The 23,908-nt window shown below is 55.0% G+C and overlaps 2 protein-coding genes and 1 long non-coding RNA gene across 4 annotated transcripts in view; 1 reads left to right on the top strand and 2 right to left on the bottom strand.

Annotated features, from left to right (window-relative positions):
• Nucleotides 1–1,058: 1,058 nt before the first annotated feature.
• Nucleotides 1,059–3,401, top strand: FIGNL2 (fidgetin like 2). The gene has a single exon (XM_027699079.1). It carries the CDS (start codon nucleotides 1,103–1,105, stop codon nucleotides 3,392–3,394), a length of 2,292 nt encoding a protein of 763 aa, XP_027554880.1. The 5' UTR covers nucleotides 1,059–1,102; the 3' UTR covers nucleotides 3,395–3,401.
• Nucleotides 3,402–5,828: 2,427 nt separating this feature from the next.
• On the bottom strand, nucleotides 5,829–6,477 carry LOC113975255. Its single transcript, XR_003536794.1, has 2 exons — nucleotides 6,135–6,477; nucleotides 5,829–6,096 (listed from the first exon to the last, which is right to left on the bottom strand). It is a non-coding gene; the product is annotated as an uncharacterized LOC113975255 (long non-coding RNA).
• Nucleotides 6,478–13,113: 6,636 nt separating this feature from the next.
• The window catches only part of SCN8A (sodium voltage-gated channel alpha subunit 8), a 51,805-nt gene continuing 41,010 nt past the window's right edge, over nucleotides 13,114–23,908 (bottom strand). For both annotated transcript variants that reach the window (XM_027699050.1, XM_027699049.1), the window contains exons 21-27: nucleotides 23,292–23,414; nucleotides 19,664–19,948; nucleotides 19,182–19,235; nucleotides 18,350–18,487; nucleotides 17,637–17,741; nucleotides 16,410–16,680; nucleotides 13,114–15,315 (exon numbers count right to left, since the gene is read on the bottom strand). In XM_027699050.1, the coding sequence (XP_027554851.1) occupies nucleotides 14,168–15,315; nucleotides 16,410–16,680; nucleotides 17,637–17,741; nucleotides 18,350–18,487; nucleotides 19,182–19,235; nucleotides 19,664–19,948; nucleotides 23,292–23,414 (2,124 nt within the window). In that variant the 3' untranslated portion in view covers nucleotides 13,114–14,167. The remainder of the gene's footprint in view (nucleotides 15,316–16,409; nucleotides 16,681–17,636; nucleotides 17,742–18,349; nucleotides 18,488–19,181; nucleotides 19,236–19,663; nucleotides 19,949–23,291; nucleotides 23,415–23,908) is intronic.

The following is a 23,908-nucleotide window of genomic DNA, read 5'->3' as shown; positions in this document are numbered from 1 at the left end:
AGCTGCTCCCCTGACTCCAGAAGCCTGGGAATGCCACTGGGGTTTGCTGGTTGTGCTGGTGGCACCTCGTTCCTGCCACGCTCCACACTGGGCTCGGTGCTGCAGCGGGTCCTGGAACAGTCGGACACCTCCTGGTGCCCCCCAAACCCCTGGGCATTTCCAGCTGGATATTTTGGGGGGGGCAGAAGCAGCTGCAGGACTGCACAGTGCTCAGCCCTCCCTGAACAAGGGTGGAAACTCTCAGGGCTTTAATTCCTTAAAAAAAAAAAATTAAGGAAAATGTCTTATTCCTCATTTGGGAACTCTATAGTTCCCAAATGCTCCTTTTTCCCTTCCTGGTGCCTTTGCCCCCAGGTGCCCCCCAGGCCCCCCGTGCCCAGCCGGCTCCGCGGGCGGCTCCAGGAGGATCTGCTGCGGGTTTATCCACCAAGGAGCTCTTTGATAATGGCCATAAATGCAGGGGGAGGGCGGCTCAAGCCACGCAAAGCCACCGTCTAAATCCTCTTGTGGAAGTTTGATATCCAAAGTGGAAGCACAAATGCCCCATAAGTCAATTAAAGCATTAAGTAATCTAATTGTGCCGTGGCCACAAAGTGGCTTAAAGGCTGCGAGCGGAGAGGGAGGGGGGCACGAGGCCCCCGCCTGGCTCCGGTGTCGGTGTCCCTGGAGGCGATGGGTGTGGGATGGGGGGGACAGGGGGACCACAGCAGGGTGGGGAGGGGGACACGGACATGCTGCCACCACCCTGAGGGGCCGCTGGTATTTGGGGACTGGAGCAAGAGAGGGTGACACCGACCCCGGCATCGCCGCGGTGTGGAGGCCCCCGCGGTCAAAGGGGATTTTTGGGTGGAAGAATTTCTGCGTGGAAAAGATGGTCAGGCCTTGGAAGGGGCCGCCCAGGGGGGTGGTGGAGTCCCCATCCCTGGAGGTGTCCAAGGAGTGACTGGAGGTGGCACTCAGTGCTCTGGGCTGGGGGACAAGGTGGGGATGGGGCACAGGGTGGACTCGGTGATCCTGGAGGGCTTTTCCAGCCTCAGGAATTCTGGGATCCTGTGAAAGTTTCGGGTGAGTTGAAGCAGGTGTTTGCAGTCGGGGGGGTGTGATGGGGCGCAGGACAGGCCAGCCCAGGTTTTTGGGGACGCTCCACTCAGAGAGGTGCCCGTCCCTGTTTCACCGCTCTCACCCGTGCTGCCCCGTCCCCACAGGTCTGTCGAAGATGCACTGGTCACCAGAGCATGCCCAGTCCCTGAACCAGTGGCCGGAGCAGCACCTGGACGTCTCCTCCACCACCTCCTCGCCGGCCCACAAGTCCGACCTGTACCCCAGCACCCGCCAGCGCTTCAACTACGCCTGGGCCAACGACGACATCTCGGCGCTCACGGCCTCCAACCTCCTCAAGAGGTACGCCGAGAAGTACTCGGGGGTGCTGGACGCGCCCTACGAGCGCCCGGCGCTCGGCGGATACGGGGATGGCGCCTTCGGGCCCGTTAACGGGCAGAAGGGGGACGGGGAGCCCTGGCCGGGGGCTCACGGCTCCGACGGCACCTACCCCCTGACGCCCATCCACGATGGCCTCCCCGGCGCCAAGGGGGTGGTGCCGCCCGCCGTGCCCGCCGCCGGCGGGGCCATCGGGCTCGGCGGCTCCCCGGTGGTGTCGGCCAACCTCGCTGACCCCATGTACCCCGGGAACTCCTGTGGGGGAGCCGCCGCCGGCTCCGGCGGGCTCGGGGCGTCTCAGGAGTACCCCTCGGGCTACGGCGGCACCTACTTGCCCTCCGGCTACTGCGCCCAGCCGGCGGCGGCGCTCCCCCCCCCGCACCCGTCCGCCCTCCACGGCTCGGGGCTCCTGCAGCCCCCGCACCCCTCGCCCGCCCTGGTGCCGGGCTACGGCTCCTCGGGCCCCATGTACAACTACGCCGCCGGCAGTTACCCGCCGCAGCCGGGCTACGGGGGCATCCACCCGCCCCACCCGCCCGCCTCCTACCTGCCCTCCGGCATCGCGGCGCCCACCCCCATCCCGGCCCCGCCGCCCGCCGCCCGCCCGCCCGGGGTGCCCGGGTACGGCTACCAGGGCGCCGCCGGGCTGGCCCCCCTGGCCGTGCCGCCGCTGGGCACCGAGGCGGGCGCGCTGAAGAGGAAGGCGTTCGACGTCGGCGGGGAGGACGACGGGGAGGGCAGGTACAGGAAATACAGCTACGAGCAGCCAAAGTCCCCCTACCCCATGTCGGACAACGGCGAGTGCCGGGGGAACGGGTTCGCCGAGTCGCCCCAGGTGGCCTTCAAGCCCGGGAAGCGGCCGGCGGGAGCGGGGAGCGCCGAGGAACACGCCGGCAAGTACGGCGGGCAGCAGATGAAGGGCGTGGTCTCGCCGCCCTACGGCGCCGGGGACGCTCCGCTGCGGCCGGCGGAGCCCTTCGAGAAGTTCAGCCCCCCCCTCGCCAACGGGGAGCGGGCGGCGGAGCCGGGGCCCCCCTTCCCGCTGCGGCTGCCCCCCAAAGCGCCGGTGTTCGGCGGCGGCGCCGCCGCCCCGGTGGAGGAGCAGCCCAAAAACGTCGACCCGCTGGTGCTGGAGCTGGTGAACACCAAGGTGGTGGAGCGGGGGCCGCCGGTGCAGTGGTCGGACGTGGCCGGGCAGGTGTCGGTGAAGGCGGCCATCGAGGAGGAGCTGGTGTGGCCCATCCTGCGCCCCGGCGCCTACAGCGGCGCGAGCCACCCGCTGCGGACCCTGCTGCTCTTCGGCCCCCGCGGGACCGGGAAGACGCTGCTGAGCCGCTGCATCTCCACCCAGCTGGGCTCCACCCTGCTGAGGCTCAGCGGGGCCACCCTGCTCTCCACCTGGAAGGCCGAGGCCGAGAAGATCCTGCAGACCGTGTTCTTCGTGGCCAGCTGCCGCCAGCCCGCCGTGGTGCTCATCACCGAGGCCGAGGCCCTGCTCGGGGACGGCGGGCAGGCGAGCAACCTCAAGTCCCAGCTCCTCTCCTACCTGGACAACGTGGCTACCTCATCCGAGCAGAACGTGGTGGTCATCGGGACCACGGCCCGGCCGGGCAGCATGGACGAGGCGTCGCACCGGCGCTTCGGCACGCGGCTCTACATCCCGCTGCCGGACGGCGCCGCGCGCCGGCACATCCTGCGCCAGGCCCTGGCGCAGCAGAGCTGCTGCCTGAGCGAGCGGGAGCTGGCGGCGCTGGCCCAGCGCACCGAGAGCTTCTCCGGCGCCGAGCTCCTGCGGCTCTGCCAGCACGCCGGGGCCGCGCGCCGCGCCCTGCCGGGACCCTCCCCTACCTCCTACCAGGACCTGGAGAAGGCGTTCTGCAAGGTCCGCCCCGCCGCCTCCCAGAAGGAGCTGGACTTGTTCCTGGAGTGGGATAAGATGTACGGAACCAGGCACTGACGGCAGCGGGGGGGGACCGGGACGGACCCCGAGGCTGCGGGGCCGGATCTGGGGGACGGATGCGGGGTTGGGGTCTGCGGGACTCCGGTTCTCCGGGCGGGGTCGGATCCCTCCTCCCAGCAGCACCACGTACCTCATCTCTCCTCTTTCGGACTCACCCAGGGAATTTCCCCTCCGTGGTTTTTTCGGGAGTGTCGCCCATGACTCAGGATAAACCTATTTATTGTTTTCCCCCTCTGCCCGTCCCTGGACCAGCGGTGCCAGCGGGGCTGGAGGCGCCCCGGGATCCGGATCTCCGCCGTCGGGATCCGCTCCGGCGCCGGATGCACGAGCTCCCCCCGTCCACCCAAAAGCTTTATTATTGTTTTTTTTAACTGCTTTTGTTGTTCCCAACAGAAATACCTCAGGCGTCTTCCGAGCCAAGCAGCCCCTTCGCCCCTGGCGATGACCTTGGTTGGGGAGGGAGGGGCAGGGGGGACACCCCAAAACCAGGTGACACCCCAAAACCAGGGAGTTCCACCCCAAAACCAGGGGGTTACACCCCAAAACCAGGGAGTGACACCCCAAAACCGGGAGGTTTTGGAGTAAAATGCTGTAGATTGTTGAATATCCTAGACTCGGGTTTTTATTTTTGTAAGGTCTGTAGTATTTTTTTTTTTTTGTTCGTTTGTTTTTGTTTTTTCTTTTTAACTACTCAGGAAAAGAATTACCTCAGAAAAAAATGAAAGAATGTGTTTTTAAAAACTCTTTTTATCTTCTCAGAAAAAAAAGGAAAAAAAGAGATTTTTTAAAGAGTTTTCTGACCTGGGACAAAGCTGCCTCATGCATTTGCTTCCAAAGGGGGTGAAGAAAGAAAGGAAGAAAGAAAAGGAAAAAAAATAAACTTGAAGCTGTTACAAAGATGAAATTTGAATGTATTTCGGATGCTTTCCACGTATATTATGCCATAATTTTATTTTAATTTTTGCTTTTAACATTGTTATTGTAGCGTTTGGTGGAGTAACGTGTCTTCAACGGGAAGTTTAGTGCCGTAGGTTGGGAGCTGTCGCTGGCACCACTTTTTGGAGCAGGGGGGGTCCCCATTCCCAGAGCCAGGCTGGGATTGGGGGGGGATCCTCCTCCCAGCGTGGGTTTGGGACACAGGGGTCGCCCGGGCTTTGCTGGGAGGATTCCGGTGCTGACACTGCTCCTTTTTCACCTAAAATCAGGGAATTTCGGCTCCTCTGAGCTTTGGTGGCCACAGATTGGGGAAATCACTTCTCCCCGGCCCCCCAAAAACCTGTCAGGGCTGAGCCAGGGGTTTTGCACAGAGCATGAACCCCCCCAACCCATCCACTCACCCCCCACCCCTCTGCATCGCTGTGGGGGTGGGGGTTTTCCCCTAATTAAAAAAAAATCCTAATTTTTTTTTTTAGTGCTCTATAGATGGGGAAGCAGCTGCTCCAGGCCCTCCCCCTCAGAGCAGCCCCCCCAAACCTCAGGGTCTGCACATGCAGAGAGAACAGACCCCCCACGGGGACCCCCCCCCCCCCCCACCCCGAAGTGTCTGCCAGTTTTTTTCCCAATTTTTCCCAATTTTTTTCACAGTTTCCTATTGCGTCCAGGGCATTACCAGGGCACCCCCTTTGCTCCTCCCCCACCCCCCTCCAAAAAGTGGTGCTGGGTTCCTGAAGACTTATTATTATTATTATCCTATTTGTACACTCTCTGTAACCATTTCTACCTCATTTTGCAACATATTGTACATGAAAGTATTTAATTCATGTCTTATTGATGTCTGAGACAGACAAGCTCTAGGGCTGGGATGGTCTACCTCAAGAAATGCTGTATTTTAAAGAAGAAAAGTATTACACAGTATTAAAGAGATTACATGAACAACTCCTGTCCTTGGGGGCGAGGGGGGTCCGGGTGTGTCCCCTTCCCTTGTTGTGGGTCTGGGGGGGGTCCAGGTGTGTCCTCTTCCCTTATTAGGGGTGATGGGGGTCCAGGTGAATCTCCTGCCCTTGTTTGGGGTGTTGGGGGGATCCAAGGGTGCCCCCTTCCCTCGTCAGGGGTGTCCCATCCCCTGCTGTGGGTGATGGGTGCGGGGTCCAGCTTTGCCCTTCCCTTATTCGGGCAGTGGCACCGATGTCCTGCTGAGGAGGGGGGGCCCTGCTGGAATGTCCCCTTCCCCTTCCCCCGGTCCTTGGGGGGCTCAGGGGGGTCTCGGGCAGGTTTGGCTGCTGGGGAGGACCCCCCCAGTACGGGGGAGGTGCAGGGGGGGGCTGGGAATGACGGGGGAAGGGGGGCAGGGGTTCGGTGGGTGGGAGGGTGAGGAGTTGGGTGCCGGACCCCCAGGTCGGGAGGGGACACGGTGTTATCCCTGGGTGGTGGCAGGGAGGGGACACGGTGTTATCCCTGGGTGGTGGCCGGGAGGTGCTGGAGCCTTTGTGCCGGCGCTGGAACATCAGGAACAATCCGGCTTTTATTGGGACCCCCGAGGTTCGGGTGCTGTGGAGAAAGGCTGCGGAAAAATGGGAGGAAGGCTCCATCCTCCTCCTCCTCCTCCAGCAAAGGGGGGCTCGGCTCCTCCACCTGCTGCCGGCACAGCCCCGCGGCCTCCGTGGTGAGGTTTTTCGAGGAGATCCAGGGAAATCTCAGCTTTTATCGACACCCAGATTGAAAGTGGGAGCGCCGGTGTCACCTCGGGGCTGCGCTGTCACCTCGGGGCTGCGCTGTCACCTCGAGGCTGCGCTGTCACCTCGGGGCTGCATTGCCACCTCGTGGTTACGGGGTCGCCGCCCTGACCCCGAGCGAAGCTAAACCCGGCTCTGCTCCGTGGATTTGGGGTGGGAGAGGAGGAACAGGCAGGTCCCGGCGTGGGGGGCGGGTGTTACATCCCCCCCTCCTTGGGGAGGGACAGGCGAGCTGCTGCCGCGGCCTTTGGGAGGTGGGACGGGGGTGGTGGAGGTGTCCCAGGGGGCAGTGGTTGTCCCCATCCCGCCCCTCCAAACGTGCTGGCAGAGGCGGGGACGGCTGCAGAGCCCGAATATCCCAGCCCGGGTGAATCCCACGGATGCGGGTGGGATGCTCCAGGCTGAGGGGGATGTCGTGGCTGGAGGGGTGGCTGGACAGAGGGACGGACGTCCCTGGAACACGCGGCTCTGTGAGGTCAGCGGGGGATTGTGAGGTCAGCAGGGGGTTCTGCGTCCCTGGTGCCAAGGGGCACCAAATCCCTGCCGGTACCCGAACGATGCTGGTGCCCCTGGGACTCGTCCTGCTCTTGCTGGCCGTGGGTGGCCGGGCCGATGACACGGTGGCGGCCACCGTGGGCCGTCACACCATGGAACGCATCGCCGAGCTGCTGTCCCGCCCCGAGTGCCTCCGGCTACAGGAGAAGCTGAACGGCCCCGACGAGGAACTGCAGGGGCTGGAGCCTGAGCCGGAGCATCTCTCCGAGAGGAACAGCCCCGCCCGCCCCCGCCGGAGCCGCCGCAGCCCCGAGCGCTGCTCGGAAGCCCTGCGGCACTGGCTGGTGACGGCAGGAGAGGCCACGAGCTGGGACCGGCTGGTCCGGAGCCTCCGCCAGGTCGGCCGCTCCGACATCGCCCGGGAGCTGGGGAAAAACCTGAACCAAGACCGGAGCCTGCAGCTGAAGAAGAACGTGGAGGGATACAGCCGGAGCGTGCAGCACCTCAGCTCCGTGCAGCTGCAGCCCGGGGGGGAGCGGGGCAGGAGGGCCCCTGGCACGGGGGATTTGCTCTTGGAGCGGCACCGGCCCCCCCGGTACAGCCGCGACCCGCTGGGCTGGGTCCAGCCCGTGGTCCTGGGCGTCCTGGGAGCCTTCCTCACCTCCACCCTCCTCACCGGGACGCTGATGTACTACTGCCACTGGAGGAGGCTCTTGGCCGCCTGAAACTGGGATGGTTCCCACACCGGAGCATCGCCCGGAATCTGCCGGGAGGGAAAACGAGACCCAGTAAAGCCTCGCGGAGGGACTGAGATGGAGAGACCGACCTTGTGTGTTCTCCCGGGCAGGGAGGGGCCCGTCCTTGGGTTACCCGGGGCTGGATGGCCACCAGCCACCCCCGTCACCCCTGGCTGTGCTGGAGATGTCCCTGGTTGTCACTGGATGCCAAGGTGCCCTGTGGCAGGGATGGAGCCGGGCAGAGCTCCCTGGGCTGCAGCCCCAGCGTGGGGTCCTGCCAGGGCAGGGAGGGGGTAAAACCTCTCTGCTGGGTTCTCGGGCTGAGCCAGCACCAGGGGTTAATTATTTAAAGGCGAGAGGGTAATTTTAACCCCCGTGACCTGACGAGTTGTGGCAGAGGCATTTTGTGCTGCTTGGAGTCATCTGGGATGACACTCGTGGCTTTCCTGAAGCCACCTGGGAGCTGGGTGGGCTGAGGAGCCACCAGGGGTCTGGGGGCTTCTCTTTATATCAAGAACTGGTTTGCATCAATCCAACCAAGTGGCCCACGAGCGTTGGAGAAGGAAGGGAAGGACAGATAACCCCGAGACGAGCAGAACAGTTAAAATCTACACAATTTACACAATGCTTTTTTTCCCTCCTGAATGGAATGGTCCCCGCTGCCCTCGGGGAGCCGCTTCCTGAAGCACCAGCGTGGCCAGTTCCTGGCACGGAGCTGTCCCTGTGTCCTCTCAGGTGGCTCCTGCCCGTCAGTGAAGGTCAGACCCAGTGGCTGCTCCGCAGGGTGAGGGGCTGAGGGGCTGTTTTGCCATCTGTCACCTCGGCCCCCCCGTGCTGGGGAGCGTCTGCCTCGGCCGCGGGGAGCCCGAGGAGCAGCTCAAAGCTGGTGGTGGAGGGAGTTTGTGGGTCTTGGAGTGTTCACTCTGGAGCAGAGCGAGGGCAGGTCCCCGACAGCCACAGGGGCTGCTCAGGGCTGCAGGTCCCCCTGGAGCAGCGTGGACCCGCAGGGTGGTTGTGGCAGGGTGTGTCCCCTAAAGCATCGCTCAGCCTCCCTAAAGCCTCCCTCATTCCTCCTGGAATGTGCTGGGATAGGGCTGGGATGAGCTTTGTGTCGTGCCCAGGGGGTTTCGAAGCTGTGACTCTCTCAGGATAAGGAGCTCAGGGGCTCCTCCAGGGCAGGGGCTGGTGCTGGACATCCACGCTTCAGACCAGCCCCACCTTGCAAAGCCACCCCTGGAGTCCTGCCCTGGCAGGGAATGACCTGTCTGGGCCGAGGGTGTGGATTTTGGGGACTGGGGAGGCGGTCGCTGCTGTGCGAAGGTTACAGAACGACAGGGCAGCCAGGAGAAGTTGTTAAAACAAGATGGACATACCTCTTTATTGCAAATTCCAAAGTAAAAAGATGTACAGTACAAAGGAACTCAAAAGTTCAGACATGGAACTCCCAGCCCGTTCCTCCATCGCCTTCCTCCTCCCTCCCCCAGCTCCATCCTCCTCCTCTCCTCGGGTCAAACAGAACAGAGAGTAAAGCCAAGGGGGGAAGGGGGGAGCAGGGACAGCTCGGGGTGAAGCCCCAGCGGCCTGAGAGGGGTGTCAGAGGGAGGAGCTGCCTCTGCCCCGGGCGGAGGGTGCGGGACTTTCGTAGCAGCATTTTTGGCACCCCCCGGGCCCCCCCCAGTGCCCCGCTCTGCCTGCACAGCCCCGGGTGCCCGAGACCCTCCACGCATCACAAACTAAGCCTCACAACACCCCTGTGAGGTAGGGAATGAGCCACCCCGTTTACAGATGGGGAGAACTGGGAATGCTCCGTCCCCGCGCCCCAGTTAAACCAGTGCTGCCGTTGCGTGGCACTGGTGAGGTGCAGGACGGCACAACCACGCTCTGGGCCCTGCAGTGCCAGTGGTTTGCTTTAACCCGGCCTCAACCAAGCAGGAAAATTCACATTTGTTGAGCAAATCGGACCAAAACTCAAACAGGAAAAATGATTCCAGGGCGACCAAAACTCAAATAGGGAGAACCAATTCCAAGGTGACGCCTGGGACATTCAACTCCAGGGTAAGTCCTGCCCTTGGCAAGGGGCTCACACCCAGCTCAGCCCTTGGTGGTGGGGGGCAGGTGAGGGGTCACCTGCCACCGGCTCCAGCCCCAATCCGGGGCCCTTCAGCACCACTGAGCAGCAGGACCCCCCATCTGTCCCCACCGACCCCACTGTCACTCCACGGGGCATCCCATGGGATGAGGGTTGATCTGGAGAAGGGAAGCCAAGAACAGGGGTGGGAATTCAGGGTCTGGAAGTGCTGGGTCCTGGCGGGGGGATCCCCCAAACAGCACCAGTGCTCAGAGCTCCCGACCTGCCCCGGGCAAGGACTCGGGGGGGGCTCTGCAGCTGCTTTGGGTCCTTTTTTGGGTCTTTTTAGTGCAAGTGACGGGGGCTGCAGGGTCAGTGAGGGGCTGCAGGGTCGGAGGCTCCAGGTCAGGGGTTGCAGGGTCAGGGGATGCAGGGTGAGGGGTTGCAGGGTGAGTGAGGGGTTCCAGGGTGAGGGGTTGGGTTCCAGCGTGAGACACCACAGACCAACAACGTCCTCCCCTGCCAGAGCAGATCCAACACGGGGCATTTTGACCTGCCAAGGGCACCCACCTGCCCCAGCCATGGGAGCCCTGAGCAGGTTCTGAGCCCCCCCAAAGGCAGAGACCCCACAGACCCAGCGTGGGCTGAGCCGTGTGGGCACCCAACACCAGGTAACACCAAACACCTTCCAGCAGCTTCTCCTGCACCTCACTCTGCTCCACAAAAACCACCCTGAAAAAGCCTCGGAGGAAGCGCAGAGGAGGAGGAGGAGGAGGAGGGGAGGGAGGATGCAACCAGGCAAATAACTGGGACACCAAGACAACCTTCCCTTGTACAGTGAAAAGGGTAACATTTATTTAATTTTCTTTTGGCTTATAGTAATTGTTAATCATGTTGGGTTAAGACCGGTATGAGCCACCATGCAGTTTCTAATACACTAATCTTCGCTATTGAGCTTTTACAGCTTGAACAGGTTTTTTTATTTTATTTTATATTTTATTTTATTTTATTTTACTTTTGCGGCAGAAAATTAAATAATCCAAACTCAGGTGTGGCCTCTACGGAACACCGCGGGGTTGCCTGAATTTTTTTTTGTTCAACGTTGGCTTCTATATTTTAAAAAAAGGTGAAAAGTGAGCGAAGCAGCTTGGGACTGGCATTTTGTTCTCGCCCTCCCCTCGGCGCTTTGGAGTCACAGATTTAACCCAGGAGGGAGAGGGTTTTAGAGGAGGGGGAGAGAAGGGAACTGCTCGGCGTGGGCGTGATTTTTGGCTACTGTCTTTTTGATGGCAACACCCCCTCCCTGGCTTTGCTCCCACAACCCTGAATCCAGAGGGTGAATTCCGCGCAGGAGTTTGGATTGGGAGGTTTTTGGGTGCCACACGAAAGTCCCTGAGGCTCCTGGCCCCAAGTTTCCTCCCCCCCTTGGCTTCACCCAGTGAAGCCCCACTGTGTCCTGCTCCCCCTCAGCTGAGGGAGGAAACTAAGGGAGAAAAACCACCCCAAAAACCCCCTTTTTTGAGCAGAAGGACCAACTCCAGCCGCCGAGAGGCTGAAGAACCTCCTCCCTCCCCTTCCTGCTCAGCAACCTCCTGTTTCATAGGGATCTAGCATTAAAAAAATAAATATCTATACAGAGTTTGAAGGGACTTTTTATTTTAAAGGAATTGAGTAGCTTCATGAGTTGCCAGCACGAACGCACCGAGCGTCACCTGCGAGACTCAGCCCAGCCTGAGGACAATTGTGAAGTTCAGCCAAATCTTGCATAGAAGTGGTCGACTTATTGCACATTGGAACCCAAAAGTGGAGACTTTTTGCTGCTGCAAAGATCGCTTGCAATAAAGCTTTTGTTAAAATCTATTTTGGGGGGGATTAAGGGGTTGGTTTGGAATTTTTTTTTTGGTTGGGTGTTTTTTTTTTTCCTTTGGGGGACGTTTTTCCTGGCTATCTAAAGTCTTAAAGGACAACAGAAAAAATCTTAAAAAAATAAAAATAACCATGGACAATGGCATAAGCCAGAAGCCATTCTATAATTTTTTTTTGTAGTTCTTTGTATTTACAAAAAGGCATGCCGATAAAATAAAATGATATATTACAGTATTTATAACGTCTCTTAAAAAGTTCAACCACGCTTTTCAGCTATTTTTTTTTCCTTTTTTTTTTTTTGTTTTTCTTTTAATGTTCTGGTTTTTTTTGTGCTGTTTACAACGTAGCCTGTACATATGTATGAAGATTTACGGTTCATATTTTTGTTTTGTTTGTTTCATCATCACCATTATTGTTGTTGTTGTTATTATTATTATTATACATCCCATCCTTGGAGCAACGGGGGCAAGGCAGGACAGGCGAGGTCCCTGCTATGGGGGCAGAGCTGCTCCCGTGCCGTGGCCGCCCCGGTGGCACAGATGGCTGCTGGATGGCTTCCTGCTTGGGTTTGGTTTATTTTTAAGTGGTTCCTGTCGTGTTTTTCTGGGTTATGGGATTATGCAAACTGAGATTCACCCTCCTGTCGAGTTCTGGCGTCTTGGGTTTCTCCCCCCCCCCCTCGCCCTGCCCTGGGTACCCTTGGTTTGGTTGGGGCCAAAACGTCACCTCCGCGCCGACCCTTGGCTCCCCCTTCCCTGCACCCACCCGAGCCCCCCCTGGCCCTGAAGAGACCCCCCCCAACCCGAGCGGGGCTGGCCTGAGAAGCGGCTGAGTCGTGAGGACGCCCCGAAACGGAGCTGGGGATGAGGGAACAGAAATGCTTTTGGAGGTGGCTCGTGATGTCCTTCCCTGCCGCAGCGAGACCAGGCAAGAGGTAGCTCCGGTTTCCCCCCTCCTCTGCGGGGCCGTGGTGGAGGTGTGGGAGATGGGAAGGGAGGTGAAGGCACCCCACAGCTCCTCCTGTGCCCCTGCAGGGCTGTGTCCCCCCAAAACCCTCCTGGCTACACCAGGAAGGGCCACGCTCCCAACACCGGGAGGATCCCGGGGTTCAGCTCCACGTTTCCCCCCGATGGCCACGGGGCAGCCAAGGGGGAGTCCCATCCCGTCCCCCACCTCATGGGTGAGCCCCCCAAATTCCCACCAGCAGAGATAACACGCTGCTTTTCTTTTTTTCTTTTTTTTTTTTTTAGCTTTTATCTCTCCCAAAAGAAGTGTCTGCGCCGCAGGACGGAGGCCGGACAGTCATTAACGCTAAATATTGCAGGATACAACTGACCTTGCTGGCTGGTTGAAGCCCTAGGTTTTGGGTTTTACAGTGACATGGATAACAAGCCATTCCCAGATTTATCCTCTCCCCTTGGGTGAGGTCCAGAGCAGCATTTGGAATTTTGTTCTATTTCAGTGTGCAAAAGAGATGGCTCTATGGAAAAGAAAGACAAAAGTTGTTAAACAGACACACACAATTCATTCATCTGCTTGTTGGGGTTTTGCTGGGGTTTTGTTGGCATTTTGTTGGGGTTTTCGTTGCATTGTTGTTGGGTTTTGTTGGGGTCTGTTAGGTTTCTGTTGGGGTTTTGTTGGGGTCTGACAGGTTTTGTTGGGTTTCACTGGGGTTTTGTTGGGGTCTGATAGGTTTTGTTGGGGTCTGATAGGTTTTGTTGGGTTTCGTTGGGGTTTTGTTTGGGTCTGATAGGTTTTTGTTGGGGTTTTGTTGGGGTCTGATAGGTTTTGTTGGGTTTCGTTGGGGTTTTGCCAGGGTCTGATAAGTTTTGTTGGGGTCTGATAGGTTTCTGTCCGGTTTTGTGGGGTTTTGTTGGGTTTTTTTTCTCTTACTGGCAGGTCTGTGGAAGATTCACTACGAACTGGGACGCACTGGTGCCGGGCAGGAGCATCACTAAGGTTTCTCTCCAAATACAGTGTGCGGTAGATACTCAGTGGAGTTGCCTCGAATTTTATGGCTTAACACACCCCTGTGGACAGGTGACTGCGTGTCTCGTGGTTCCTCATGCATGGTCCCTGGTCATGCCATCATGCAAATTCGCTTCTACGCGTTAACGAGCACTTTGTTTTTTTTTTTGGGGAGGATCAGCCCGAGCTGCCTCCGGGCTGAAGGTACCCGATTACCCCATCTCCCAAACCAAGTAAAGCCCATGTAGAAAGTAGAATGCAGATAATAAATCTCAAATAAACTTATGACAACTCAATGGGCTCAATGGGTGCTTTGTTTCGGTTTTTCCTTTTTTTTTTTTTTTGTTCTACTTGTTTTAACTTTTTTTTCCCTTTTTTTTCTGTTTTTTTTTTTTTTCTGCTGCTTAACTAAATGCAAATCCAGTTTTGCATGAACAAACCCGTTAACACTGTGACTTCTGGGTTTTCTTTCAAGAATAATCAACAAAATGGGAAAATAAAATCCATTTTGGGCTGCTTTGGAAAATACATGAATCCCAGCAGCGGGTTTTGTTTTTCTCTGTGTGTGTGTGTGTGTGTGGTTTATTTTGCTTGTTTGTCCTAAGTTGCATTGACTGATGTGGAACATGCAGTATCCACCTGCCCAAACAATAGAAAATCCTTTTTTTTTCCTTTTTTTTTGTGTGTTTAAATGTTTGTTTACAGGGTCCTTTAAACAGGTGGTAGGTCACTGCTTTAGATGCAACGCTGTCACACAGTAAGCAGACTATGTTTGGTATAAGATCTTCAGGTAAGTGTCTCCACAGCTGTTCTGTATTGAGATTATTTCAGGAAGTTTGTAAACAATCTTTTTTTTTTTTTTCCTCCCGCTTGCAAATATTTTTTTTTAATTTGTACAATTCTACTATTTTTTTTTTTAATTTTTTTTTGTGTGTGTGTGTGTGTGTGTGTGTGTGTGTGTCTCTCAACACTTGGATTCCCTGGTGTCTTTTTGTCTCTTTGCCTTTTCTCGCCTCCCCTCCTCCGCCCGCTGCTGTTTCTCCTTCTCGGGTTTGGTGACGCTGTCGTAGGACGGCAGGGACGCCGTGGACGGGGTTCCTTCCTTTTTCTCCCTGTTGGCTCCCCCGTTTTCCAGTTTGGTGGAGGCAGGCCTTCGGCTGATGAAGCCCCGTCGTGCCAAACGAGCCCTGTAAGCCCTCTGGATCACCACGGCCGACACCTCCTCCTGCTTGCGCCGCAGCGTCGTGGTGATGGGCTCGTAAGACACTTTGGAAGGGTTGGACGCCACAAACCTCTCCTCCATCTGCTGCCTCAGGATGTCCAGCTCCCCGCTGTCCCCCAGGACGCGTTTGGTGAAGGCAAACAGGATGTCCAAACAGTGGATCCTGTCCCCACTTACCATAGGCAGGTCCATGGCGATGAGTTCGATGGTGTTGGGCTTGGGGACGCGCAGCGGGTGCTCCAGGGCGTCGGCGAAGTCCGCCAGCTTGCTGTACTCGATGAACTGCGTGGCGTCGGGGTCGAACTTCTCCCAGATCTCGTAGAAGGTCTCGAAGTCGTCCTCGCTGAGCGGGTCCGCACTCTCCTCCGTCGCCACGCTGAAGTTCTCCAGGATGATGGCGATGTACATGTTGACCACGATCAGGAAGGAGATGATGATGTAGCTCACGAAGAAAAATATCCCCACCGAAGGGTTCCCGCAGTCGCCCTTGAAGCCGCTCCCCGGGTGCTCCTTGTCCAGGTCGCAGTCCGGGGGCCGGTTCAGGATGGGCAGCAGGAGCCCGTCCCAGCCGGCCGACGTGGTGATCTGGAACAGGCAGATCATGCTGTTGCCAAAGGTCTCGAAGTTGAACATGTCGTCGATGCCGGCCTCGTGCTTGACGTAGGCGAAGTTCGACATGCCAAAGATGGAGAAGATGAACATGACCAGGAAGAGCAGGAGGCCGATGTTGAACAAGGCAGGCAGGGACATCATTAAGGCAAAGAGCAGCGTGCGGATTCCTTTGGCTCCTTTGATCAAGCGCAGGATGCGGCCGATACGGGCCAGGCGGATGACTCGGAACAGGGTGGGGGACACGAAGTACTTCTCGATGATTTCAGCCAGGAACATCCCTAGAGAAGAGGAGGGACAAGTGTGACAGGCTGCAGTTTCCTCAGGTGAAAGACGGGGCACAGGGAGGGGGGCTGTGAGCAGGAGGCAGGTGAGTCCTTCACGAGGGGACGTGGAAGGGCAAACACGGATCTCTGCTCTGGTGAGCAGTGACAGGACCCAGGGAAGGGCTGGAGTTGTGCCAGGGGAGGTTTGGGTTGGATATTGGGAAAAGGTTCTTCCCCCAAAAGGGTGGCTAGGCACTGACCAGGCTGCCCAGGGCAGTGGGCACAGCACCAAGGCTGCCAGAGCTCCAGGAGGGTTTGGACAATGACAGGATGGGATTGTTGGGGGGTCCTGTGCAGGGCCAGGATTGGACTGGATGATCCCTTCCAGCTCAGGAGATTCCATGATTCTAAGTCTTAGCTGGGTGCTCTGACTCCCTGAACAGCTCTCCTACACAGAGAGGGAGAGGGGCTCAGCTGCAGGGGGATTCATCCCTGACTTCCCTCCTGGGGATGTTTGCTCTCGGTGCCCAACCCTGCCCCAGGAGCCAGGCTATGGACTCTGCTTTGAAGGTGCTAAAAATGTGTAGGATAAACCTGATTTCAAGCAGCAGAAAACCTGGAGCTGGGTTTTAGGCTGCGGGACAGTCTGAAGGCTGTGGTTTGTCAGCGGGCCTGTGTGCTTGCCAAGCTTTACCCTGATTTATTTGTGAGGCTGTGCACATTTTGCAGATTAGGCGCTAAAAAAACCCCAAAACCTGTTGGAGGAAACATTGATTCAACATTCAACCAAAGTCCAAACATCACGTGCTGTGGCAGGAAGCCCCGCAGGGATATTTTCAGTGGTTACTGAGCATTAAAACGTTCCGATGGGGCGAGTGAAACTCCTGTTTATAAAAAACAAGGAGAGCAACTGTCAAGTGGTTCACTCCACACAACTGCAAAGGAATTCCAGAGCAGGGGGGAGGAGGCATCAGCCAGGATTTTGGGCTGCCAAAATCTGCCGCGGTCCCTTCGCGAGGCTTAAAAAGAGAACCTCGAAAACCCTTCAAGGAGCAGAACACACCGAGACAGCCTGGCCCCCCCAGAGCCCTGAGAGGTGTCCCACTTACCCACAATGGACAGAATCACGACCACGAAGTCAAAAATGTTCCAGCCAATGGTGAAATAGTAGTGGCGCAGGGCGAACATCTTCAGCACGCACTCGCACGTGAAGAAGATGACGAAGACGAAGTTGATCCAGTACAGGATGTCCTCCATCTGCTTGCTCTGCGTGTCCGTCTCCACCATCATGGTCACCATGTTGAGGCAAATGAGCATCATGATGACGATGTCGAAGGCTTGCTGGGTGACGAAGTCGAACACGGCGCCCTGGATGCGGTTCTGCGCCGCGGGAGAGACGAGGGGCGGGGTTGGAACACGGGTCGTGGAATCGTGGGGGGAAAACTCACCCCATTCCACCCCCTGGCCACGGGCAGGGGCACCTTCCACTAGCCCAGGTTGCTCCAACATGGCCTGGAACACTCCCAGGGATGGAGCAGCCACAGCTTCTCTGGGCAACCCGTGCCAGGGCCCTCCCACCCTCACAGGGAGGAATTTCTTCCTGATCTATCATAAGGCAACAAATGATTTCACTGTTGGTGGGAAGAGGGATGAGGGCATTGCTGAGGGAGCTTTCAAGGCAAACCCTGCCCACAGTTCAGTCTGTTTAGGGGAAAGGCAGGGAAATGCTGCTGTTTGCACCCCAACATGTTGCTACAGCCCTACTAACAGCAGATCTTCCTCTTTGCTGAGCCCAAGGGGAGGGTGAAGCACCTCCAGTCATGACCAGGGAAAGCAGCCAGGTCCACCTCTCCCTGGTGACTGACTGCTGGGTACCTGGAGGAGAATCCAACCCCTTTTGTGTCCTGGCATCAGTGTAGTCCCAGCAGCAGGCACCTTAAACGTGCAGGATCTGAGGGACTCACCCCAAAAGCCTTTTTGGCTCTCTGAGGGGTGCAAAGCCTTTCAGAAAGCAGGGAAAGGTGCATCAGTGCAGCCCCCAAGGCTGGATAACTGCCCCAGGCCCTCCTCACTAGTGCCAGGAGGCTCCTACTCCCCATCTCTGGCCTCTCACCAGAGTTTGGGGATTATTTCTTTGATTCAAGTGATGGGAACTGATTAACACCAACCCCAGCACGAGCTGTTTAACCTTTCCCAGCTGATACCTGAGTTACAACGACAAGAACTGGGTGAGGTGGAGCCCAGCATGAGTTAGAACAAAGGATGCTTTTTGGAGCCAAAGCTCCTTTGAAATCTGCTCTGCAGGTTCCCCCCTCACTTCCCTCCAACGTACTCACCAGAGGTCGGGGAATGGGTTTTTGAGGCTTCTTTGAGCCCAGTTTTTTCATGGCATTGTAGTACTTCTTTTGTTCTTCTGTCATGAAAATGTCTTGACCTCCAAAGTAAAGGGGCAAAAGGAAAACTGGTTACAATCAGCTCGTGCAGCAGAAGGGATAAAGCCCAGCTCAGGCAGGAGGAGACCCTGCCAGCTGGGAGGTTGGTGGGCAGCTCTTTCAGACAGAAATAACTCACACTAATGCCCAAGTGGACTGATCTTCCCTTAAAAAGGAGTATTTTTCCTAAGAATGACCTGTTTCATTGCACTGCCTCCTTCCCATCCCCTCTCTAAACAGGTGTGGAGGCATTTACAGGATGCAAATCCTCAGGTTGACTTGGAAGAAAAGCAGCAGATGAGAGACAGGCAGGAAGGCACCTTGCTCCCAAGCCTGCATTTTAGTCAAGGCACAAACCCACCCCAAAATGCATGAAAATGTAGTCTAGGGAAAATGTCTAATGTGGCTGGAGCTTAAATCAAGCCTTGGGCTGCCTCTTGCACCCCTGATCCTGCTCAGCCAGTCCCACAGGGCTGGGCAGGGACTGAGGCACAGGGAGCTCTAAGGAAGGAGGTTTGTGCCCCAAACTGACTTAATTTTGGAGAAAAACCCACCAGCCTGAAGGCCCAACAAGCACAGATCACAAGAGATCACAGCAGCAAACACAGATCACTTATCTTTTTCTTCTGTTGGTTGAAGTTGTCGATGATGACACCAATGAACAAGTTCAGGGTGAAAAAGGAGCCGAAGATGATGAAGATGACAAAATAGATGTACATGTAAATGTTGTCCTCGTACTTGGGTTGCTCTTCTTGCTGAAGGGGAGAGGTGAGAAGAGGAACAAATGACATTTCAAAGACATCATACAAATACAGGCAAAACGAGACTGGTGGTGTTTCCAAGCTCTTCCTTTTGAAGATGTGACACCAAAAAGATCAGAGAAGAGAAGAACATTTTTACACTGCCCTGACACAGCCATACTTGTTTCCAACCTGCATTCAGTGCAGGACAAGAAAACCCATTTAAAAATATTTTCATACAAAATCAAGAGAAGAGGAGGGAGGGGGGGAAAGAAAGAAAATAAAAAGGAATTCATGGTATTTGCATGATTCCAGCAGGGAAGAACCAGAAAAGTGCCTGAGGAACGACTCCAGCCCAGACATAATTCCAAACTTGGATTCACACCAATGCTCCCATGCAGACACAGGTTCATGGGGGATCTTCTGGCTAATTCCTCCCCATAATTTACTCTGATGATTAAATCTATAGTTGTTATTATTTCCTTCACTGTATTTCTACTCCAGGAGGAGTAGAACAAAAAAAGCAACTGGAAGAACCTGCCCTTTTTTGGGATTTCCTTGAGCGTCTTTTAACTCATCAGAGCAACAGAGCAAAGGGAACAATCCCAGCATTAAAAACATGCTACAAGCACAGCTCTGCAATTCTCACTCCTGATTTTTACCACAGAAGAGCAGAGTGAAATATGGGGAGGGGAGATTGGGGTCTCACCTTTCTGGAATCTACTGCTGCATACATGATGTCCATCCAGCCCTTGAATGTGGCCTGGCAAAGAAAACACATGTTCTCTGAGACAGAATTCACCCAAAATACAAGAACAAGCCTGACCTGAGCCAGCTCAAGGACTCCTTGGCCCTCTTGATGGCCCTGTATAGTGAAGTTTAACATTACTTCTCTTTTGATTTAAGTGAAATCAGTCAAGCTCGAGAAGTTGGTCCATGGGAACCTCGTGAGGTCCAACAAGGTCAAGTGCAAGTGGACAGACCTGGGGCCCCTTTGCTGTGAGGGGAGACCCACACACTGGGGAAGGGAGGAAAGATAAAATGGCCATTTTATTGCAGCCCCAAACCCAAGGGGGGGTTGAGGGGACACTGTATTTCACAGAGAGAGGGAAGCATTTGAAAGCCATCAGGAGCAGTTTGCTGATACTTTTATTAGTCCCCAATAAAAGAACAGTGAAAGGCCAAACTCACAACTTGCAGGAGAGCCAGATATCCTGCCCCAACGTTGTCAAAGTTAATTTTCACATTCTTCCACCGGATCTCCGTGGAGTTGGGTGACATCAGAAGTTCGCAGTCTGTCTTGTTGTTAACAACATCTATCTCAAAGCGGTGCTCAGCTGTTTCATTAAAGCAGTAATGATATTTCCCGGCAAACAGGTTAACCCCCATAATGCTGAAAATCAGCCAGAAGATAAGGCAGACCAACAAGACATTCATAATGGAAGGGATAGCGCCAACCAAGGCGTTGACAACCACCTGTGTTGGAAGGGGTGGGAAAAAGTTTCAGTATAAGACACGAGGCAGGAGACAGCGAGCATCAGTACAGCTGTTTTCGGGGGGGGAACAGGGGTCGGGCCACTGACACACCGGCACAGGAGCCGGCAGTGAACTTATTCCAAGCCGTGACAAATTCCGCTCCAAAGCCACCTGGGGAAGCTCTGTTTTCAGAATAAAACAGGCCAGGTTGTTGGGTGGACAGAGAGTTCAACTTTGGATCAGTTGTTCTTCGGTTCAACAACGATTATTTCGTGTTATTTTAGGGAGGAAGGGGGGGATGTGCTCAGACTCTCTTTGTCGGAACAAACAGGCTCCTTCCTAGCTGGAATTTTCTCAGAGCCAAGTGTGAGGACACTTTTGCTCGTGGATTCCATGGGGTTTTTTTTAATCAGCCAGTGGCCCCCTCCGGCCATTCCCCACGTTCAAACAAGGCTGTTTTCACTCCGGAGCCTGATCCTGCTCCCACCCAGGGCCAGGGGGGACAGGACCAAGCCCGGCATCGCTCTGGTCACACTGAGTAACACCGAGATCATATTGTGACTAAAAGCAAGGCCAGTCATGTTGCCCCAGGCAGACAGCTGAGCATGCAGCTGGGCAGGCTCAAGGAGACAGAAAAGCCATGTTCCTTCCTCCAGACAGCAGCAAAGGTGGTGGGAACGAGGATGGGTTTTGTGGGAGCCGTCACCTAATTTTAGCCTCTCCCAGTTTGGGAGCACCGTGTCCCTGAGCATCCCTGGCCACCACGTGACCAAATGCAAGCTCTGAGGCTTTTAATAGAGGTAGGTCAGCAGGATATTAAATCTTTTATTATGATCTCCTAATTTAGGTCCCTTTAATAGACGAAGAGAATCTAAACTGTTGTTACCCCTCTGCCTCGGTTTCGAAAGACGACTCGGCTGCACGGGGGTTTGGGAGTTCTCAGGTGGCAGCAGCTGAACCACAGCTGGTCCTGGTCCCCTCTCTGCTCCTACAACATCCCTTTTGTGGCTGGATGCCACCACCACACACAACAAGTGCTGCAGCAAACCCCTGTCCCCCTCACAGCAGCTCATGGACAGGGCTTGGAGCAACCTGGACTAGTGGAAGGTGTCCCTGCCCGTGGCAGGGGGTTGGGAGTGGATGATCTTTAAGGTCCTTTCCAACCCAGGCCGTTCTGGAGGAAAATTGAAGCCCACGGTGATCTAGAGAGAGAGAGTCTCACACTCCAACTGTAAAATCATGTCACAAATTCATCACTGCACCCAGGGAGGGCTGCAGGTATGGGTGAGGGTCCAGCCTTTGCTCTTATCCTCCCTTCATCCCAACAGGATGTTCAGCTGCTGGACACCAACACCGGGGGGGGCTTTTTGGGTCAGATCCTCCCATCTATAAATTGGTTTATTCCAGTTCTCACTGGTGAAATCCCCCTGAAATATGGGCACTGAGAGTTGTTTAAATTGACAGAGCTTTCCAGGAGATGGGAGAGGAGGAACATGGCTTTTGTGTGCAGACTGACAAGAAAACATGCACATCCCACAGCACCACTGTCAAACTCCCTGACTGAGCCCAGAGCAGAGCAAGCCCCTGGAAATGCAGATTTGTCATGGAGGAGAGAAAAGCAAAGAACTCCAGTTTGGGTCTCCTTTACAAAGGCATTTCAGACCTGTGTTCTCTGGCTCAGAGGAACTGGTCTGGTTGGACGGGGCAGGGACACTTGTCTTCAGGTCAAAAAAAAGGAGAAATAATTGGCTTTGGGTACCTAACAGGGCTAAGCTGTAACTACAAATTCTGCTGCAGTGAAAAACCCCCCACTTTCAGGACGAGCATTTCCTGACTGTGCATCACAAATCTTCTCTCCAGCACGGCTTAAAAACAGCTTTAATATCCCCAGGTCTAGTGCTAGGCCTGTTTTTTGTGATCAAACTCTTGGGTGGGACCTGAACCCAGCCCAGCAAAAGCTCTGCCTTTGTGTCCAGGGGAAGTTTTCATCCTTTGTGCCGTTATCATACCATCAAATTTAGAATTAAACCAATGACACAAAGAAATAACAGCAGGGTGAGGCCTTAGGGAAGAAACACTCCTCTTTGGGTTTGGATCCCGTGTATTTCTATCACTTCCTATGGAATTTGAGGATCCCTGCTCAGCTCAGTGCCCCTCTCACACTGGATTTTGGGCTCAGTTACACTCCAGCAAATCCAAAGATCAGAAGGATCCAGGTGGAATTGCTCCAGAAGGATCCCGGTGGAATTGCTCCAATCAGACCCTGAAGTAAAACAGCAACTGCTCTTCCCTTCCCTTTTCATTTAAAATGCATAATTTTATCTCCTGTAATATCTCTGATTATGAGCTAACTGGGATTTAGCACAAAACCCACATTACCGTTCTAAGATCACCTGGGAAATCCATTAATACAAAACACCCTTTACTTCATTTTTTCTACTAGACAATATTTTTTTTTGCATGTTCATAGGAGACTATTTGACTATTTCAATCCCAATTGGGGGGGAAAAAAAAAAAGCACCAAAATACAGAATATTAGTGGCAAAGCAGCGAGACACTGCAATAATTGACATCCCCAAGGGAGTGGTTCCAATTTGAGGAAAGCTTGTTAAGTTCAATGCTTTGCTTGTGCTTCGTTCTGGTTCCACAGCGACAGGACAGGGACCAAAAAGCATGGAAAAAGGGAAGGGGGTAGAAAGGAAAAGCTTCACTACCAGACAAGGCTGCCAGTCGCCACCAGACTGGACCGAGAACAACAAGGTGCAACAAGAGGAATGAAACCAAAAGTTTTCAACCAGCTGAGCTCCCCCCAGTCCCTTCCTGCAGTGACCCCCCGAGAGGCAGCAGCCTTTTCCCCTGGCAGCCAAATTGCTTTTTTTGTCCAACCCCCCTCAAGCCAGAGTCTTTCAGTCCAATTCCACCAACAGCCAACGCTCGGAGGGGGCCGGAGACCCCGAGGTGGTTCCAGTTCTGCTTCTTTGCACCTGGTGATTCTCCCTAGACCGGAAAAGTTCCAGCTGAGAAGCCCCTCGGATGCTCGAGGTCAAAGCCAGGCCAAATGAGAACAGCCAAGTGTCGACATCGGCTACGAATGGCAAGGTGGGTTTGGGCCAGTAATTAATGTAATGAGGCAGCTTTTATGCATCTCCCTTGGTTAGAGGGGAGGGTGCAGCGGTGGGCAGGGGTGAGGGGGCATCCACGTAGAGGTGATCAGAGTCAGCAGCTGCATCATGATTCTGTTTGGAATTTTCTTCCCACCGGTTTTTTGATCGGTTCTAGCATGCTTTTAAAAAGAAACCGCTCCACGGGCATGCAGAAGGATCAGCTGCTAATGGAATCTTACCCTCATCCCCTCAAATCGGGACAACGCTCTTAAAGGCCTCAAGGCTCTTAGTGTCCTAAGGGACTTTATGGCACCTAGTTCCGAGTAGCCCAGGGCATTAGCTATAAGGCTGACTAAAGAGACCTACACAGAAAACAGAAACAAAAGAGAGAGAAAAAAAAAACGGAAAAAAAAAAAAAACAAACAGAAGGAGAAAAAAAAAAAAAAAAAGAAAAAAAAAAAAAAAAGAAAAAAAAAAAAAAAAAAGAAAAAAAAAAAAAAAAAAAAAGAAAGGAAAAAAAAGGTTCCAGACTGTTAGATTGGATCCCCTAACCCTGATTGCCCAGCCCAGGAGCCAACCTGGGCCGCCCCAAATACCGAAGCCATGACACCAGCTGCCTACTTCACTTGACTGAACCGACCTGGAAGGAAATAATGAGGCTGAGAAAAGAACAGAGGGGAGAGATCAGTGAGAGAGAGGCAGAGACACACACGGAGAGGGGGCTGTTTGGAAGGAAGAGCCCAAACGAGGACAAAAGCCTTACCCTCGCCCTGCACCGGCGGCGGGATCCCGGCGGCGCCCATGAAATTTAAGCCAGACAAATGTTAAAGGTACCTATGGGAAAGAATACAGATAA

The sequence above is a fragment of the Neopelma chrysocephalum genome, unplaced genomic scaffold, assembly GCF_003984885.1.
Source record: "Neopelma chrysocephalum unplaced genomic scaffold, ASM398488v2 Primary Assembly neopelma1_136, whole genome shotgun sequence".
NCBI classification, from domain to species: domain Eukaryota; kingdom Metazoa; phylum Chordata; class Aves; order Passeriformes; family Pipridae; genus Neopelma; species Neopelma chrysocephalum.
This window is presented reverse-complemented; position numbering and strand designations above follow the sequence as displayed.